The sequence below is a fragment of the Notechis scutatus genome, chromosome 2 (assembly GCF_049901735.1).
Source record: "Notechis scutatus isolate UNSWTSFEM ecotype Mainland chromosome 2, rNotScu1.2, whole genome shotgun sequence".
NCBI lineage: Eukaryota > Metazoa > Chordata > Lepidosauria > Squamata > Elapidae > Notechis > Notechis scutatus.
In genome coordinates this window covers 190544292-190564655 of record NC_142010.1, presented here as the reverse complement: position 1 = coordinate 190564655, position 20364 = coordinate 190544292, and the positions used below count along the sequence as shown (strand labels likewise).

Genomic DNA, 20364 nt, shown 5'->3' with positions numbered 1-20364 from the left:
TTAGAGCCTATTCCAGATGCAAATCATATGTTTCTTAGAGAACAATTATAATGAATTTTGGAGTAGAAAGAGCAGGCACGTGGCTTTATTCTGGGTGGGTGTGAAATTTTATTTCCAGAAAGTTGGATTCTTTGTCTAATCAAGTTGCTCTTAGGCTTGGGGTTTGGGATGAGGTAAAAGCTGCAGATGTATCTGCTTTAGCTGTTGTTTCAGCTTATTACTTAGAGCAGGGGTGCCAAACTCAAGGCCCATGGGCTGGATCTGGCCCACAGGGTGCTTAGATCTCACCTGCAGGGCCACCCTAGAAACAGCAAAGTATTGGTCCACAGTGCCTCTGCCAGTGAAAATGGAAATTTTTCACTGGCAGAGGATTGCAGGAGGCCATCAGGGCCAAAAATGGAGTTCACGAGCCCACAAGCACTCCGGCCACCACAGGTGCCCCCAACATGAGTGACGTTGAGCTGGCCATGACCCCTGGCTACACCCCTGCCTCTCCCCCGAGGTCAAACACAACCCTGATGCAGTCCTCAATGAAATCGAGTTTGAAAACCCTGACTTAGAGTATTCTAGGACTTACCTGATTTGAAGATGTTCTTATCATAAGCCAGACACACCCAATCCTCACACGCTTTCTCTCATACATGTACACACATACATACAAATAGCAGATTTAAGGAATCATGACCAAATGTACCAGTTGCCGAAGTCTGAAATACTAGCATCCAACTCGCAAATCAAACATACACGGTGATAGAAATGCCTCTGCTTGGGTGATCTTGTTCAGTTGTTGGCACTGGCTATGGTCACAATTTGATCCGTTTTCTGGCTTTCTTTTAATTATTGCCTTTATCCTACCGATTATGGGATTGATTCAAAATTAAGTCATGTGGCGTTTTAATAAAGATAAGAGAGAATTTAATTCAGTGTGTCTAATGAGCCTAACAATATGTGCATTGGATCTGATACGTTTGGGTAGCATGGATTAATTCATTCTTTGGGGGGGGGTTTTCCCCCCTTACTCTTGGATCAAAGCCAAACAATGCAATGTTGCATGTTACAGTGGTTAAACTCAGATCCTGTTATCCATTTAAATTAGAAACGGGTCTTTAGAAATGCTTTGGCAGGGGGAGGAGGGGAGAAAGGAAAGCTCCTACATCTGTTTCAGCTGCATTTTTGACCTCCATAGAATCCATTGGCCACAGTAGCTTTCCAGAGTAGATTGATTGTAACCTTAAAGCAAACTTGTTTCACAGAGCTCTATCAATTGAGGAGGGATGGTGTGGTATACTAAGTTAACTGCTCGTATGGGAAACCTTTATTTTCTTTCCTCTTCGTGCTCAGAGCAGCAAAGTTTTTAAAAACTTCTGTGCTGAGCCATAACAGCCTTGTACTGTTTAATTTAATCTGCCCACACTATTTCCTTCGGACGTACCATGTGGTTATTTACGGCGTGATTTGCAAGCCATTTGTTCCTCTCTTACAGAGCTGTGCATTTGAAAGCGAAGATGTAGGAAATTGGAAAACCGTGCATTTCCATAGATGGGAAATGTGTGGGGTTGCAGGGATGAAAAGTTAGCACCCCATTAGAGAGTGGTTTCATATAAGCAAACTATGCCAACTATAGCTTTACATTCACTGTCAGTAAAGTGGAGTAGGATACAGCAGAAGGCATCAGAAGAGCTCCTTTAGTGAGGGAGAAGGGTGGGTTAAAAAATATGATAAATAAATAAATAAATAAATAATAAATAAAAAATAAATAAATAAATAAATAAATAAATAAATAAATAAATAAAATATTCAACATATGGATTACATATGGGGGGGATACACATGTACATATTCCACCTCCATCTTTCTTCAGAATAATTCTATTTGAAAGAAACATAAATGACTAAGTGGAAGCAATGCATCATATACCACTCCATACTCTTCTTCAAAGCTTGGTTAAATTGTACAGCTATCCAAGGGTTTGCAACTGCTGAGGTAGAATCTGTGTGTGTGTCTAGAAGAGAGGGAGGGAGAGAGAGAGAGAGAATGGAAAACATGCTATGTATTTTTGACAATTCTGTTACATAGGTTTTTTTTTTCAATTTCTATGAAAGAGGCTTTTAACAATAAAAGCAGTGCAAATTTTAAGTTGAAAACAAGAATAAGTTGAACATTAATTTTTAAAATTCTTGTATCATGTTGTGAATTTGAATCCAATATTTTCTGGCTTTTTTACAAGTGTGCCAGGCATGATAAAATGACTCATCACATTTTCAACATAAAATTTATTTATGCTGCCCATCTTTCCTAGAAGTGACTCTAGCCTTCTGTGGCTGTTTTCTAATTGAGGTCTGGAGTACATTTAATATTCTATGGATAATTTTTCTGGAGTCTTATACTCATCTTATAAAAATTCTCTTTTAAATTATAACATAATGTAAGTTTCAGTTCTTTAACCAAATATTTTCCCACTGTGCCATCAATATGTGTTATGTCAAAATTCTTAGCCCAAGTTATTATACAGTCTTTCATTTGTTCCTCTTCTGTTTCAAATTTCAATAAAATTTATACATTTTAACCACTACATGTTCATCGTTTGTACATCGTTCAACTTCAAATTTTGTCACCTGTTGCTTAATTCCAAATGTCCTATTATCTTCCTTAAACCTTTCTCTTAATTGTACCTAGGAAAAACATTGAACATTAAATCCCCCTGCAACCAGTTGTTCTTTTGATTTTATCCTATATTTTCCATACTGTTATTCTAACAACTCTTGATAAGTTAACCCAGGGGTCTTCAAACTTGACAGCTTTAAGACTTGTGGACTTCAACTCCCAGAATTCCTTCTCCAGTCATGTTAGGTCAGGAATTCTGGGAGTTGAAATCCACAAGTCTTAAACTTGCCAAATTTGAAGACCCTTGAGTTAACCATATCTCTTTATCTGTGTTGTGGTTAGCCGGGAGCAGGTGCAGATGGCTGAGGAGAGCGAGGACTCAGATGAGCGGCCAGGACCATTAGGGTGTGGGCTGCTGACTTCAGAGATTGTGGGGGCTGGCAGCAGTGATGAGGAGGTTCCCGAGGAGCCTGTGCCAAGTGCATGTGCGCGCAGGACTGCTCAGAGGAAAGAGCAATTACAACAGCACAGGCGACTCGGGAGTAAGGCTGCAATGTAATGGCCCCTCCTTCAAGACGATAAAAGCCAGCTGTGAATGAACGTACTTTACAGAAGGCAAAAATGTTTTGAACTCAGTCTCATGGACATTACAGTTGGTATTTGAAGACTCTTGTATTGTAAACTATTTCTTTATCTGTTGTGTTTTGGCAGACTTGCAAAAACTTGGCAACGTTCTTTCTTGTGGGAGCTAATTAGTTGGAAGCAGCCTTTTATCTGTGAAGAAACAGAATTCTTAGCTGAAACATAAAAAGGTTGTACTGCTGCCTTCGACTTGTGTTTGCTCTCTTGGAACCAGGTTTGGGTCAGAACAATCTGTGGTTTCTTTTCCATAAAATGATTCTTGAGATCCATAAAGGTATTTTGGGGAACAGTCTGGTTTTTTTAAAAAAACTATTTTCTCAATATGGCACTTCCAATAATAGATAGCCACTTCAGTAAGTGGGTCTATATGTAGATTGCTTTGGTTCACTTCTTGCAATGATTGTTGAAAATAATGCAAGCTAAATATTTAGCAGCATTACTTCGTATGTCAATTTCCCTTATTTCCAATATTCAGTTAGTAGAGAACAAATAGGTAAAGTCTACATGTTCCTTAATGTATGAATCACCTGTTCGGGTAGCAATACCAGTTTTTACCCAGCTTTGATTTAATGGCAGATCAATAGTTGTTGGGATGGTGGTGGTAGAAGTAAGATATATAGGCAGGTAAATTTTCAGAGAAGAATCCAAAATGGAGGACTAGAAGTATGTAAAACTTTATATGGGAGATGGATGGCAGAAAAAAGTTAATAAATATTTAAAAATAAAACAAAACATGTTGAATTCAGAACATCCCTTTTGAGTTTGAAAAGTTGTTTCAGGTTTGAAATGGGTTGCTTAGACCAGGGGTCAGCAACCCGTGGCTCTGGAGCTGCATATGGCTCTTTCATCCCTCTTCTGCAGCTCCCTGTCACCACTCGATAAAAGGAAAAAGAACACTGCGCTCGGAGGACACTCTATGGTGGGGGAACCAGACTTCCAGTTGGCTCCAGAATTGAATGAGAGGCTTCTGGTTAGGACCTTCATGACTCTTTGAGTGTTTAAGGTTGCCGACCTCTGGCTTAGACCTTCCCAGGTATTTCAATGCTTGAACCTCCCGTTTTGAATCTGTATCCAGTGTTTCAAGTTTGGGACAGGATTGTTTTGATTTTGAACCGGTTGCAGAATAGCCAGAACACCTGTTTCAAACTCTATGAACACAGTTCTTCAAACTTCAAATGTTGAATGCAAAAAAACATTGTGAGCATTGCTATTTATTTTCAACATCCTGCATTCTTCATGCAACATGCCATGTAAATCCTCCTTGAGTGATTTTTGTGTGTGTGTGGGGGGGGAATCCAATAACTTTCCCCTCGGTCTCATGCCAGTTGAAGCAGCATAATGATAATCATGCATGCTGGAAACAAAATGCTATCTGTGCAAAAAAAAAAAGTGGCTCTTAAACCTTTGATGTATCACTACTATATCAGGCCAGTGATCTTGCTAACCAGCGGTGGGATTCACTTTTTTTACTACCGGTTCTGTGGGCATGGCTTGGTGGACATGGCAGGGGAAGGATACTGTAAAATCTCCAGTCAGGGGTGGTATTTGCCAGTCCTCCAAACTACTCAAAATTTCCGCTAACAGTTCTCCAGAACTAGTCAGAACCTGCTAAATACCACCTCTGTTGCTAACCAAGGACTAACAGCAGCTTCTTTCATACCAGCCATTGGCATCTCCTCGGATATATTTTATGGTTCCAAAAACTCAAATGGATGGAGCAGGGATAAAAAAATTAAAACTTTAAAAAGTGGTTAGGCTTATTCATGGCTCAGTACAGTGTGAGTTGTTGGTATCTCTTACTTCAATAAATCTTATAGGATGATTTTCATGGGGGGGGGGAATGAGATGGAAGGCTATATATGTTGCTTTAAATCAGGAGTGTCAAACTCAAGGCCTGGGGGCTGGATCTGGCCTACGGGGTGTTTAGATTTGGCCGGCGGGGAGGTTCTGGAAACAGCAAAGGACCAGCCCGCGGCGCCTCTGCCAGTGAAAACAGAGCTTGAGAGGGCCACTGGCAGCCTTCCGGAGCTCCGTTTTCACTGACAGGGGGTTGCAGGAGGCCATCGCAACCAAAAACGGATCTTGGGAGCCTGTTTTCGCTTTCAGAGTGCTCGGGCCACCACAGGCACCCCCGACACGGGTGAAGTTGAGCTGGCCACGTCCACCCTAACCCCCTGAAGTCAAACACAACCGGGCCCAACGGTTTGGAGCAGGGTGAGGCGAGGGGGGGCAAGGCTCGCCCCCGACCCAACAGACGCTGAACAGGGGGAGGGGGTCAGGAGGGCGGCGCTGGCCCACCAAGGCAGCTGACGACGCCTTTTTTGCCCTAGGACATCCCGACTTCCGCCACCTCTCTTTATCGACTTCCCCCCCTCTGTCGTTTGTTTTCACACCAACACAACCCTTTGACACCCCTGCTTTAAACTCATGGAAAATAAGTAATTTTCAAATGTAAATGTATAGCTGCTGACTTTCCTGAGCAGCATGGCTGTATATTAAATCTGTTTTTAAGCTAAATGTGTACCGGGTCCACCTACCCAGTGGGATCTCTGTAAACAAGCTTACAGCAACTGTGGGCCGGGCAGGCTGCACCTCACTATAATTTGAAGACGATACAGTCAGCTCAGAATAAACAGTGGATGGCTGTTTGTGAGCCAGACAAGCCACTCACCATGTTCACCTATGGGAAAATGTCGCTCCACTGGATCATACAGGTGTTTGTAACTAAATGTCCTTAGATTTTAAAAGGAGAAAGAAAAGTAATAGCCTCTATTTTTGCATTCCCTTAGCATGACTAATAAATAAACTCTTGATTCCTTCGTTCATAGTACAAACAACTGTCAACCCTAATGTTAGTGATTCTCAACAGTCACATTGATGGGCCTTACTTGATAAAGGACATTAAAGAGAGTGGGCCCCAGGCACAGTGCCCAGCTGTTGGTAGATGTTGAGGGTTTGGATCTGGCTCTGTGATAAGTTCAAAGGCTTTCCTGAACAGATTATACAAAACCGTTTGTGGTGCCAGTCTGCAGGCTCCTTTCCCCCACTTTTCTCTGACCCACCTTTTCTTGCTTGTGAATAACTACATTCAACACCGAAGGCTTTGGCCAAACTTCGTGCATTTTGAGAAAGAGTTTTCTTTACTCAACTCGATAGTCACAATTTGTATGTCACCATTTTGCTTAAAAGCCCCCCTGGTTTAAGTTCTTAGGGAACCCTGAAATTACCATATCAGTCACTGGTTATTTTGCCCAGTACAATTTTAGAAGAAACAATTCTGATGATTCCTCTTGGTCATCTTTGTCCAGTCTTTATCTGTGATCCTCACCGCTTGTCGTTCAATGCATTTTGTAGATATACTTCTGTTTCTTATTTATATTAAGTGTTTATGTTTCATTTATTCTTTTAAAGATTACAACCAAAGGAGTCCCCCCCCCCCGCCGCTTTTGGAAGGGTTTAGCAAAATAGTTTGTTGGAAGAAATATCCTTCTGGGTTCAATTCCAAGTGGGGAAAAAGACACTAGAAACATGGAGGCTGTTTGGAAGGTTTAATGGTGGACAGAACCACATGGCCTGGAGCTCCAGAGTAAAAAGGAAGGATGATCACATGCTCCAAGGTGAAGGAAGAGATCAAGAAAGGACTGATATGCTGAGTGTGCCTGGGTTTTATACCCTCTGTTGGGATTTGAATTGGAGCTTGTATTCTGATTGGTTGTCAGACTCCCATGAGGCCATGCAGGGGCAACTCCGTAGGCTGTCCTGAGTTCCAGGCTTGGTTGAGCCTTGCTGGATGATAATGCACTGAAAAGGGCTTTTGAGCAATTGCTATAGCTTTACCTGGAGATCTTTGTTATGTAAAGTATTCTGGCCCAGCCCTTAATGGCCCACCCATTAACAAAAGTGGGGGTGAGCTTCTACTTCTGAGGAGAGTTTCTGCTTCTGAGTTTCTACTCTTTTTAGAGGAAATATTCTGCCTTTTTAATATTTCCCAGGATATTTCATTTTTCTAGGAGAGGAGTGGGTGCTAACTTCCTACAAGTTCAAATCAGATCCCGTGGACTAATGTTTAGAAGTGAGGGGGGGGAAAGGGTGCTTAGCTAGAGTAGAGAAAATCTTTTCACAACAGTCAAGATTATCTTAGTACAGTTGCTGGCCTAGTGCCCAACACTGACCTCTGAAGCTCAGGACATGGTGCCTGGCATTTGCATCTCTGAGCTTCCGCCCTCCCCGCCTTACCTCCTTCTATTTCTTCTGGTTTAATAAAATATACAAACAAACGGTTTGCTGGTTTAAAGCCTCTTCTCCACAGTTACACTGATGCATTCAGTTTCTGCCCTTGAGGAAGTAGAAAAGTGTGCTGACAAAAGTCACTGCCCTAGCGGTGCCCAATTTTGCCTCTCATTCAGGTGTCCTGTCAGCCATTCTGTCCTTCTTGCATTCCCAGGGAGCACCCGGTACAGGTTAGCGACGGCAGTTGGGATCAGAGTTTCCATTGCTAAACAATACAATCATAAGGTTTGACATCGTGTGACCATCTCACTCGGCGATGTAAGTTGTCGCCATTAAGCAAATAGAGCGCACGTGACTTCACGAAGCAAGGATGGCGCGTGGTCGCCGTTTATAACTTCCTGCTGGCTTCCCCGTTGACTTTGCTGGTAGGAAGTTGAGAAAGTTACAGGTGGTGATCGTGTGACCATCGTATACGTCGTAATTGTGAGCCAGGTGCTAAGAAATTGGATTGGGATCATGTGACCAAGGGAGCAGAGCAACCAACCTTAGTATGAGAACCAGTCAAAACTGCCACTTTTAACACTGTTGTAAGTTTGAATGGTCACTGAATGAGTGGTTGTTAAATGAAGATCACCTGTAAATGAATCCTGATCTGCAGTAAGTAGAAGTCTAGCAATAGCATCTAGACTTATATACCGCTTGACAGTGCTTTTACAGCCCGCTCTAAGTGGTTTACAGAGTCAGCCTATTGCCCCCAACCATCTGGGTCCTCATTTTACCCACCTTGGAAGGATGGAAATCTGAGTCAACCTTGAGCCTGCTGAGATTTGAACTGCCAAATTGCAGGCAGCTGGCAGTCAGCAGAAGTAGCCTGCAGTACTGCACTCTAACCACTGCACCACCACAGCTCTTAATACTTAGTATACTTAGATTCAGGATTCAAGAATTGAGGTTGGAACCCCAGCCTCTATGAGGTTGATGGATTCTGATCTCTAAGGTGGGGCTTACACATACATAATGTTCATGCTGCATTTTCGATATATATTAGTAATCTATTCCACAATGTGCAAAAAATAGAAACATATACGGAATGTAAATGCTTATATACAGGTAGTCATCGACCTACGACCATTGCTGAGCCCAAAATTTATGTTGTTAAGTGAGACGTTCGTCAAGTAGCAATAATTTGGCAGAGTCTTCACTATTTTGAATGTAAGCCAAATTCTCTTCCCTTCATGGTATTTTCTGCTTCCTTCTAGAGTTCTCGAACTGCTCGTTCTGAAGAGGACCGAGATAGTCTCTGGGATGCCTGGGGCTCCTGGAGTGAATGTTCCCGTACTTGTGGTGGAGGTGCTTCGTACTCCTTGAGACGCTGCTTAAGCAGCAAGTAAGTAGTTCAAATACTTTTTTTTGAACCTGCATCCTGTAAGATGTATCTTGCAGCGGAAAGGAACTAGCTGAAACTCAGAAAGTGGCATTTTTTTTTCCAGCAGCGAATCCAGCAAGTTGCATGGCTTCATCCACAATTATATAGCGCATTAAAAATGTGCAGGGCTATAAATGCTTCTTTACACAGCATTCGTAAAACATCTCCCATCCAAAATGATAATCTCCTCCATTTGTGCTAAATTTGAGATAAACTTCCTGGTTTTTGCACCCCGCATTATTTTTGTCAGCTGAGAGGTCTAATATTAAAAGAGATTATAGGTCAGGAGTGTCAAACTCGTGTCGTCACGTGAAATATCACGTCTTTTTTCCCCTTTTCTAAACTGGGGGTGGGTGTGGCCAGCGTGTAACGCATCGCACGGCCGCGAGTTTGACACCCATTATAGGTAGTCCTTGACTTACAACCACAGCTGGGACCACAATTTCCACTGTTTAATAAGGTGGTTCTTAAGCCAGTCACACCTGATTCTACAGCCTTTTTTTTTTGCCATGGTTGTTAAGCTAATCACTGCAGTTGTTAAGTGAACCATGTGGTCATTAAGCAAATCCGCTTCCCTCCCCCTCCAACTTTGGTTGTTGGAAGCTAGTTGGGAAACTCACCAATGGCGATCACATGATCCCAGGACATTGCAACCATTGTAAATACATGCTGGTTATCAAGCACACAAATTCTGATCATGTAAGCACAGAGATGCTGCAACGGTCATAAGTCCAAAGATCAGTCACTTTTTTTAGTGGTGAGAGAATGATTGTAAGTCGAAGAGTTCCTATATTGCATTTGTGTATTTTAATCTAGGTATCTTATCCATTAATGCCTGCAAATTCATATTTTCAATGATCTACACAGTTCTATTTTTCCAAATGGGTTTCCTTCGGTTGCAAAGCACACCCAGACTAAAACAAGGAAGTAATGAGTAGCTGGGTTGAGATGATTTTTAAATGTTTCCTCCCTAAAAATTTGGGCAGCGGTTAGTGGAGTTAATGGAGCAAAAGGGAAGAAGAACCAAATTGAAACTTGTACAGACAGATCCTAGAGATATCTCTGAATGCCCAGAGTTTGGTGATGTCTAAACCAAATTAAATATATAAAATGACAGCTAATGCTAATTAAAATTATCTTGTAACCCATTCTTCCATACCTCTCCTAAGTGTGTTCTATCCATACCCCTATCTTCTATGGCAGGGGTGTCAAATTCAATTTCATTGAGGGCCACATCAGCATTGTGGTTGGCCCTAGGGGGCAGGTGGGCATGACTGGGTGGTCACGGCCCAATGGGTGGCAATGGCCAGGGTGGGTGTGGCCAGCTCGATGTTGCTTGTGTCGGGGGGTGCCCGTGGGGGATCAGGTAGGGCTGGGGGGGGATAGAGAGGTCTCTGGTGGAAGGGGTGCTTTGGCCTGCTCCATCGGAGGAACAAAGACAGAGGGCTTGTGGTGAAGGAGCTCAGCCAGTCACCGTTATCGGAACGCTGTGGCCCCTGCACACTTGGTCCCCACCATCCAACCTCATCCTCCAGCTAGCCCACTGCCTGCTCCCCCACTCCTCATGGCCCCAGTGGCTACGGGCAACCAAAGACAGACAGTGGGACGAAACCAGCCTCTAACTGCCAGGCTGAAGCACTGCAGGACAGTCCTATGCTACTTCCAGAGTGGCTCGCAGGCCAGATCTTACCACCTTGTGGGCTGGATTCAGCTATGGGCCTTGAGTTTGACACCCGTGTTCTATGAGAATGAAGACAAAGACAGAAAAAGTGAGAAGAATCCTGCAGACTTTGGTGTCTGCTTGGGTTTCAAAAGGAAGAAGGTTTCTACGACTGCTGAAGACCTTTCCCACATAGCTCTCATCTGTTCCTGCTATTAGTCTTTTCCCAAACCCAAAAAGGCTACTTCCGATGGCAGCCATCTTCTAAAACTGCTTCACTTACCTTCTATGATGTTTCTATCTCTGCATATGGGCTGACGGAAGGGAAGAGGGGTCTTTCAAGAAGCTGGGAGGTCTTCTCTGCACAGCCTGTAATTCTCTCTCTCTCTCTCTCTGTGTGTGTACATATGGTTGGAAATAGTTGGCAGAGGTTTAAAAATGATTCCAATGTTGCATATACAATAGAAAGTCAGAAAATCCAACTGTCCGGACTGATTCTTTCCTTTATTAACTCAGAAGGCAATGTATTTGTGTAATTCAGAATTAACAAGGAAAGAAGAAATGATGGAATTGCCTTAATATCATTTTAATGGTTTTTATTAAATGACTTTTATCATTTAAAAAAATGAATTTATTAAGTGCTCAACAGGGAGTCTATGAATTGATCAACCTAATGATGAGGTCAGTGGCCAAAACGGTCTCTCTGAGCAAACATGAGCCACCAATCCTTTCCTGAGGTGGCCTGATTGATGGAACGGTCAAAAAAGCCGAACCAAGCCATACCGGGAAATAAATGTTCAAGTTTCATCGGAATTCTTTAAAGCAGAGATTGACCAAAAAGACTGTCAGCCCACAGAGGCAGCATGCAATCAGGCACCTACGTAGGGCAGCTTCAAAAGATGTTATGCCTGAGCCGATGACAGAGTAGACCCAATTCTGAAAATAAGAGACCATGTTCTGATTAAGGCCTTTTAGCCTCAAAACATGCTGGCAGCTGTAATGGGCTGAACCAAGGTGATCAGGACATCTCTTTGAAAGAAGGGATAGCATTACCCTTAATTATAAAACATAAATTGTTTCAACTTCCACCCTCAAAACGACCTCATAGGGCAGGATTGTCAAATTCGTAGCCCATGGACCAGATGCGTCACACGTTGGCCATGCCAACATCCAGTTTAGCAAAGGGGAAAAATGTCCCAATATGTCATGTGATGCCGTCGTGACAACGCAAGTTTGACACCCCTGTTATAGAGCATTGCACACCAAAACAACTAGACACAAGGACAGTTTTCCCCCCTCATGCCATCACTCTGCTAAACAACTAATTCCCACCACTTTGTCAAACTACTTACAAAGACCGTATTACTATTAGTCTTCTCATCCTTCCTATTACCTATCTCCTTTTCTATTTATGACTATAACCTTGTTGCTTCTATCTTTACAATTTATATTGTTTTATTTAGTTTCCTAGTATGATTTGGATGGTTTATTTAGTATCCTGTGACTATATCACTGTGTTGTATCATATGATTCATGATGAATCTGTTTATGATGACTATGATCATGATTTGTCCCTTATATCTTTTATGTACACTGAGAGCTTATGCACCGAAGACAAATTCCTTGTGTGTCCAATCACATTTGGCCAATGAAGAATTCTATCAAGCCATAGCAGCATCTGGGATTATATAAGAATAGCCTCCATTAAGTTTAACACCGAGTCCATGCAGCTAGAAATGAAAACTGATTTGGCATTAGAGGTTGTCCTTGACTTACAACCAGAATTGAGCCTGTCACTTCTATTGCTAAGTGAGACAGATACCAAGTGAGTTCTGTCTCATTTTATTACAACCTTTCCTGCCACAATTGTTAATCGCTGCATTTGTTAAGTTAGTAAAACGGGCGGTTAAGTGAATTTGGCTTCCCCACTGCAATCATCATAAATTTGAATCAGGGGCCAAGGGTCAGAATTTTGATCACATGACAATGGGGATCCTGTCTTAAGTGTAAAAAAAAACTATAATAAGTCACTCTAGTGCCATTGAATCTTTGAGTGGTCACTAAATGAATGATTGTAAGGCCAAGACTGTACATGGGTACAACCAAGTTGTGATTTGGGACACTACGCTAATGTTATAGGTAGTCCTTGACTTACGAACATGATGGAGACCAGAATTTCCATTGTAAGTCATTACAATCATAAGTCGAGTTGGACCCGATTTTACAGCCAAATGTTATGATAGTCACTAAGTGAATCATCACAATCATTAAAGCAAATCTGCGGTTGTTAAGTGTTGACCCATTTTTCTGAACAAGCATTTTTTTCTTGGGCCGGAAATCAACAACAAAAGGTCGCAATCCTTTCTTAACTTATTGTAAATGGGAGCTGGTTGCCAAGCAACCAAATTGCAAGCATGTGACCACGGGGGCGGGACAACAGGTTGCTAACAAATGGTCAGAAATCGAGGAGCACCGATTTGCCGGCGTATAAGACGACTTTTTGCCCTAAAAACATGCCTCCAAGTGGGGGGTCGCCTTATACGCCGGTAAATACATTGTCACCAGTGCAAGAGCGACGGGGCGGAGCTCCGCAACTGCGAAGCCCCTTCAAGCCCAGCCGAAGTCTCTTCCTCCTCCTCCCACCCACCCACCCACCCTCCGCCCGGCTCGGGCGCTGCGGAGGCCAATCTGGAGGTGGGGTGGGGTGGAGCGGGAGGGTCTCTGGCGGGCCGCTCGCTCAGCCAGCCCCGAGCCGCGTAATGGCCCGGGAGTGGGGGGAGAAGGTGGTGGGGGGTGGACTGTGGCGCCCTCCTTCTGGGCAGCGGGGCGGGGCGGCAATTTGCTCCTCCGCTTCTCCCTCCCTCTTTGAAAGACCGGGAGGGCTGTGCTTGGGGCGGGGGGTGTCCTCAGGAAGTTCCTGATGGGACCCCGCTGGGCAGGGCCACCCGGCTCCCGAGCTGCTTTCCAGGGTCCCCTTGGGAAGAAAAGGGTCCGGTGGGCGGTGGAAGAAGGCGAGCGCCCTCCTCCCGCCCCTGTCCCGTCCCGTCCCTCCTCTTGTCCCCTCCTCCCCTCCCCGCTTAAGAGAGAAAGATCTGCCTCCCCTGCACCGAGCTTCCACCCGGCGCCGCGTCTCCCGGCAGCGCGCGCTGCAGAGTTGGACCCGATTTTACAGCCAAATGTTATGATAGTCACTAAGTGAATCACCACAATCATTAAAGCAAATCTGCGTTGTTAAGTGTTGACCCATTTTTCTGAACGAGCATTTTTTTCTTGGGCCAGAAATCAACAACAAAGGTCGCAATCCTTTCTTAACTTACTGTAAATGGGAGCTGGTTGCTGCAACCAAATTTGCAAGCATGTGACCACGGGGGCGGGACAACAGGTTGCTAACAAATGGTCAGAAATCGAGGAGTACCTATTTGGATATGGCTCAAGCCTTTTTAAAAAAATAATAATTAATGGCAATAGCAGCAAAAGCAATGTAGAGAATGTTCATAGTGCTTTAGAGTCCTATGGTTATTACAAAATATCAATAGATCATACTTTAAATGATTTCACAAATAATTAAAAGTCACGTGTAAAAGTATCTATAGAGATTTTTTGACACAATTTCTCAGGCACTAGTTTTCTCCTCTGGTATTTATTATCACACCAGAAAAAGAGCATGCTGTGTAAAAAATGCATACATGGTAAGTAGAAACTTTGACAAAGTTAAGATTACTCACTTGCCTACTGAGCCAATTTTCTTTGAATAAGAAAAAAAACCCAAAGTGAACTTTAGCCCATTCATAGATGGAGAAAGGATTATAATGTGCTGATTCTGTTAGCCAGTACAAATATATTTTAAATAGTAAACTCTGACCTTGAATTAGCACAGCAATAAGTGTTTAACGTTTTTCCCCCTCCTCTATATACAATTTTGAATGTAAAGGATTGCTAAATGGTGATTTTGTGTGTGTGTGTGGTGTGTGCTGAATATGCAGTTAAAACTTGAAAAGCAAAGAAATCCACCCAAACTTTAGGGATTTAGAAATAAGCTTAAATATATGATAGCTTTAAAATTTAAAAACAGTACCATTGGTGCTTTGGGTTAGTAGTTGAAGCGAAGTTTTTTTCAGTTCAGCTTATTATTTTACAGACATGTGTCATATGACAGAGAATTATGCATACCACACATAATTCTATAACAAATGAAATATAGAATAATGCTAGATTTGGGATTGTGAGTTTGATAAATGAAGATTTGGCAAACCAATTGAACACTATGGAACAGACCACGCCACAAACCAAAGATAAATATTTTTCCTCCGGTAAGGAATGTTCACGGTGTATTATGCCTTTTCGATTTGTGTATGATGCCTTCCAGAACATTAAGCGCAAGACGAATACAGTCTCGTTGTGTCAGCTTTGAAGCTATGCAAAGCATATGTGCCTTACTTCTAAACATCGGGGCACAGCTAAGCAGCTGAATAAATGCAAGTAATTTATTTTCCAAATGTCAGCTGCCAAATCTTACTAGTCCCATTCCTTGAGCTATTCAGGTCAGATACAAGGTTGTTTTGTTATCAGCCAGTTCCGCTGCCTCTTTGGAAAATCTACTTTGTGTGATCCAACTGATCCCTGGAGAATTTGGTGCAAGAGTTTATCTCTCCTGTCTTACTTGTTGTTTCCTCAGAATAGGGCAGCAACCTCTTCTGAGGGCAAAAATAGACAACATCAGCCACTTATATCCCATTGCAAGTTCAACCTACAATTGCAGGTATGCGTGAATGACCTGGGGAGACAGGAAGAAGGGCCACAAACTAGACAATGGTCAGATAAGCAGCACTGAATCCACAAAAAGATTGGGGGGAATAGCAAACATCTCAGAACATCTTCTTCATTTGTTGGGCTACAAGTAGTCCTTAACTTGCTTAGCGACTATTCAAAGTTACAACACCTCCCCCAAAACAATTTATGACCTTGTTCCAAAGTTAAATTTACCCTCCCCCCGATGTTAGGGCGTGTCAAATTTTTCAGCTTTCAATTTCCAAACATTGGGGGGGTTTCAAACGTTGTGACATGCCTCAGGGATTGTAAAGATATTTTGGTTACTTTAATATAATTTAGATGTGCTCGGTAAGCAACTACATAAATTTACATAAATTTAAACATTTTGTTTGTTTCACTTCCGTGGTCACATGATCGCGTTTTGGGTACTCAGCAACTGGCCCACATTTACAACTGTTTGCGGTGCCCTGCAGTCACGTGACCACAATGTACCACGTTTGTTCCGGAAACCGGTGTTTACTTCCAGTTTCCAGAAAAAAAATGCCCCACAGTGAACTATAGGTTTTCTTAATGATGCCAGGGCTTGTTTAACAACTGCGACATAATGATAATAAAAAAAAAGTCATAAAATTGCATCTGGTCATATGATTATCTACTTTGTGACCATCCTGATTTATAATTGCAATTGGCAGGGTCATTTGTAGTCATAAGTCAAGAACTGCCTATATAAAGATGAGGATGGGGATATATATATAGTTTTTAGACTTGTCTAGCCTATCTTGCAAGGCTGACATTAACCTTGCAAGGTAGACTAGACAAAAAGCATACCCAGAAGCACCAATTCTTAAGTTTACATTAACAGAATTTTCAAATGCATCTCGCCTTATGTTACCCCTTCTATTACAAAACGCGTGAAAATGTTCCTCGCTTTCTTTTAACTAGCTTGCTTTAGCAACTACTATATCCATTAGAAATATGGTTGAAGGTTAGCTATGTTATTCCAACAACTCTTGCATTCAAAGGGATAGACTTTAAGCTGCATTTAAAGCCATCTAGCTATAAAACGGTGGGTGCGTGGCAATGCTACTAGGTCAGAGCTGCAAACATCCACTAGGTGGCAACAAGGGATGGAAAAACCTGAACGCTTTGTACCCTTCTAAATGGATTTTTGACTCCCTGATACATGAATATATATTTATATAATTAATATATCTAAACCTGCAAGGGAGCATGGCTGTTTGCTGTACAGATCATGTATGTTGAGATTATACTTTTTAAATTCTCGGTATACTGCCATTAACTTGAATGGCCAATAAGGGACAACCCATATGTATTTTGTCTCCAAATATTTTCCATTTTTCCTATTCTTTACTTCTTGTACATAAGGCTGAAGTTTCTTTTAAACAGATATAACATAGCATTCGCCTGACCCCCTCCTTTTGTTTGGCCTAATATTTTTAATATGCATTCCAAGAATTAGGGTTTAGCAAATATTTTAATATTTTCTAGGATGACCTATGGAATCCAAAGTGGCTTTCACTCCAGGCTTGAACCCACTTTTTGTTTTACTTGGCACTCTGTGAGACTCTTTGCTTTTGTCATCATCCTTCCCTGTCAAGTTTTATTCTCTTTCCAAAGTGTGGCTGAGGATCATGATTAGTCATGATTTCATTTATTCTGTATTTTCACGGTACTCAAATTTAAGTTCCCTTGCCTTGAATGGCAAATGATTTTGCAACTGAAAACCCCAAAGCGTTATGTTATATATAAAATATATGCAAAATATACGTTACACTCGCTTCTTCAATTCCTTCTGCCCGCTGTGTAATGTGCTATGAAATTGAAGCATGCCTATCTGTTTCATCAGGATCCGACAACTCATTGCTTTTGGTATGCCATAGTTTAACATTTTACTTTACAGGACATCTTTTGTTGATTATTTTTCTGGAGAATGGTATATTCCATTTTCTATATTGAGTTTTTTTTTTAAAGCTTGTATCTAAAAATAGCTGTTGTTACATAATGCACATTGCCAGAAATTGAAGTTTTATCTAATAGTTTTACCTATTCATGGAAAGGAATCAACTCCTCTTATGTGCATATTTACTAATCATGAACTAAATATACATTTTCAGAATACTCATTCTAAAGAAACAAGACCTCAGATCTGTAATATACTTGTTTATAAGGAAAAAAATTTTTAGTGTAATTGTACATCTATAATTTATATTAGTGTGAAAATGTAATAGTTGTCTCCATTTGATTACTAATATGCATTGAAGATTTTCACTTGCTGCTGCTTTATCCTCACATTGGAAAATTCAAGCACTTTTTTTTAAAATCGCAGATTCATTAGAACTGTTGGCTTGTTAAAGGGTAGACAAAATGGATCCTGTAGACATCTCCACTGGTGCCAATGTTGTTGTACCATCTGAGTAAAAGAAAATTAAAAATAGAATGTTGACATATGGCAAAGTGCTAGTCTGTCCAAAAAAGTTTCTGGTCTCCACATAAATTCCAGGGGTATTTTTTAGTTAATGAAGGGTGTCACCCTGCCCAGAAAAGACACTAAATTCTGGTGACAGTAGCCATCTTGGGAAACTAGCAGGAATTGAGATAAAAGCCACACCAATAAATTAATGAGTGTTTTTGCTAATTGCATCTAAAAAGGCAGGCATTTGTGAGCATCCCAACAGCATTCTTTCAAAATTTCATATCTTGTTGACACCTTCTTACATCTTTCTAATCTGCACGAGTAGGGTTTGCTCTTCAAAGCAGAACCAAAATAGTCAATTATCATTTAGCAGTAGCACTTAGACTTACATACCGCTTCACAGTGCTTTACAGCCCTCTCTAAGCTGTTTACAGAGTCAGCATCTTGTCCCCAATAATCTGAGTCCTCATTTTACCGACCTCGGAAGGATGGAAGGCTGAGTCGACTTTGAGCCAGTGGGACTTGAACTGGCAAATTGCAGGCAGCTGGCAATCAGCAGAAGTGGCCTGCAGTACAGCACTCAAACCACTGCGTCACCGTGGCTCATTTGTAATCCTTCTCCATAAGGATGAGTCTTTTGGACTCAAAACTCCATCTGCTTGTAGGTTGTTTCGCCTGAAGGACAGTCAAGGTTGCAAAATCACGGTGAATTATTCTAATGGTAACTCTGATCAGGATATATTTAAAATATCAAAATTAAAAATAAGGTCAAATCTCCACTATAAATTGTGACTCTAATGAAACTAATAATCTATATCAGGGGTATCCAACCTTGGCAACTTTAAGACTTATGGACTTCAACTCCTAGAATTGCTTAGCCAGCTTTGCTGGGAGTTGAAGTCCACAAACCTTAAAGTTGCCAAGGTTGGAGACCCCTGATCTATATAATTTAATGACAGTAATTTTGTCAGCATAACACTGTAAGCCAGCAATGGATTTTCTTAACTGGCATTTCACCAGAGTAATATCTTTTGAGCGGGGAGGATCTAATTCTACTACCAGTTTTTCACCTGCGGTCTAACTGTTCTTGAATAAAATGTCTTTACATTTTATTACTTCTATGTTTCTGTAAACTCTAAAAGAGCATTATGAGATTCTTGCAAGAATTCATAGTAATTATAGCTATACCTATGAATTTAGTTTAGCTCCACTAGGGCAAAATAGAAGAATTCATTAAAAGCTATGATCCAGTTAAGCTCACGAATCTGTAGGGAGATTCAGTTGGGGAGCCAGTTAATCTCATGAATCTGTAGGGAGGCATCTTAAAATCTACTAATAAAAATGTCAAATATTTCTGAGAGATCAAATACTCCTTCCTGAAAATTTAAATTTAGATAGCGTTATTATAATTTACTTAGAAACATAATAAAATGCAAAGAAAATAAGTATTAAAATGTATTTTACCTCCTCTATGTTCAGCATAAGGGATCCCCAAAACCACCCCCCCCCCCCTCACCCCCCCCCCCCCCCCCCCCCCCCCCCCCCCCCCCCCCCCCCCCCCCCCTCTAAACCCGCTGATGTCCATACCGGACCCAGGCCAAAAGGTGGGACCGAGGATACTTCTAAAATGTCCATCTCGAAGAGCAGAAGTCATAAAATTGAATTGAATGCTAGTAAATGTAGCTAAATACTTTGGAATGTCAAAAATATCCAGGTAAATCGTACAACCTTTAATGAAGTAACTTAAAATGTAATGGAGAACAAAGTTTACCCAGCAAAGAACCGATTTCATTGCCCTTGATGTAAAATGCTAAGGATAGATTTTGCCTAGTCAAGAAATTTATGGAAAATCTAGTTTATTAAAGAATGTCTTTGACAAAACACTAACACAATTATCTTTTCTGAAGGAGAAACAAATAGCCTGAAGATTTATTTGCATGGTTCACTTTCAACCAAAACCTAAATGCTTGAATGCAAGCTGTATACTCCACTGAGGGAGAACTGGCCTCTAAACAGAACTCAGTCGATGATACGCGATTGGCCATGCCAAACAGAACACACACCAAAAAAAATTTGAAATAGGACACTCCACAGTGGGATTAAAGTCCCAAATCCAAATAGGAATGCCCTGAAACAATGGAGGCAAAGTTTAACACTGAACACCTGGAGTGCAGCACAGATAAACTGTCCTTTGCTACAGAAAAAAAAAACAGGCCCTGTTTGATGCAGATTGAATGGCAGAGTGTCAGCAAGCAGTTTGTGGAGGAAAGAATGAAATGTTATACATAGGTATTAAAATTGTCTGATTTGCTCAGTATCCTGGCCATTAAGAAACAAATATACAGGAAAGCCCAATTAGAAAGCAAACACAGTTTTTCCCCCCCTCTTACTGGAACTGATTGTCAGTCAGTTGTCCAAACAACAGTACATATACAAAATAATCTTTTTGGCTAACTCTAGATAGAGAAACAGGAACAGAGCAGATGCAGATTTCTAGTCACAATCAGCTTGGAATCTTGGCTAGTCAGAATAGAGCTGGAAGGGACCCTGAAGGTCTTCTAGTCCACCCCCCTGTTCAAGCAGGAGACCTTATACCAT

The 20364-nt window shown here is 41.6% G+C and overlaps 1 protein-coding gene across 1 annotated transcript in view; it reads left to right on the top strand.

Annotated features, from left to right (window-relative positions):
• The window catches only part of ADAMTSL1 (ADAMTS like 1), a 252080-nt gene that overhangs the window by 16389 nt on the left and 215327 nt on the right, over window positions 1-20364 (top strand). The window contains exon 2 of the mRNA XM_087957646.1: window positions 8736-8863. Coding sequence (XP_087813772.1) covers window positions 8736-8863 — 128 coding nt within the window. The remainder of the gene's footprint in view (window positions 1-8735; window positions 8864-20364) is intronic.